The 568-nt window shown below is 35.6% G+C and overlaps 1 protein-coding gene across 1 annotated transcript; it reads right to left on the bottom strand.

Moving 5' to 3' along the window:
- Positions 1 to 282: 282 nt before the first annotated feature.
- Positions 283 to 568, bottom strand: LOC147520485 (uncharacterized). The gene has a single exon (XM_086594956.1). The coding sequence runs from the start codon at positions 551 to 553 to the stop codon at positions 284 to 286; it is 270 nt and encodes an 89-aa protein (XP_086451082.1). The 5' UTR covers positions 554 to 568; the 3' UTR covers position 283.

A 568-nucleotide genomic window follows, 5' to 3' on the forward strand; every position in this document is an offset into this window, starting at 1 on the left:
GTTAATAAACTATAGCCACTAAAAATAATAAAAAAAATAATCATGGGTCAAATAATGTCCACTATGCACATCTAGTTCTAGCAAATATGATATAAATATCACATTCCACAAACTTAATCAACAAATGAATAACAAAAAACAAAGCCACTAATCAATTAAACATTATTATAAAAATATAGATAGTCATCAATCTAAGACATAAAAACTTGATAGTGAAATACATATAAAAAAAAACAGTTACCAACATACTTCATACTGACTCAGAAAAGGAGCAACTAACAATCTAGTTTGTTCTTGGCGCAGCCCACTCTACTCTAAAGATGAGATTATCATAACCATAACCATTGAGCTTTGCAATAGCCTTCTCGGCGTCACCTTTGTGTACAAAGTTGGCAAAACCAAAGCCTCTGCTCATGCCAGTTTTTTGGTCGTAAGCAATGTAAACACGGCTCACAGGACCAAAAGTGTTGAAGAGATCTTGCAGGTCAGGCTCACGCGTGTCCTCTGAGAGATTGCTAACACAAACCGAGTTCTCATCATTCCTACGCCTCATATCTTGTCTGCTCCT

This window comes from Coptis chinensis, chromosome 2 (genome assembly GCF_015680905.1).
Source record: "Coptis chinensis isolate HL-2020 chromosome 2, ASM1568090v1, whole genome shotgun sequence".
Lineage (NCBI taxonomy): Eukaryota > Viridiplantae > Streptophyta > Magnoliopsida > Ranunculales > Ranunculaceae > Coptis > Coptis chinensis.

Excerpts from the sequence above, each read along its gene's own strand:
- LOC147520485 (XM_086594956.1), bottom strand. The coding sequence starts at position 553 with ATGAGGCGTAGGAATGATGAGAACTCGGTTTGTGTTAGCAATCTCTCA.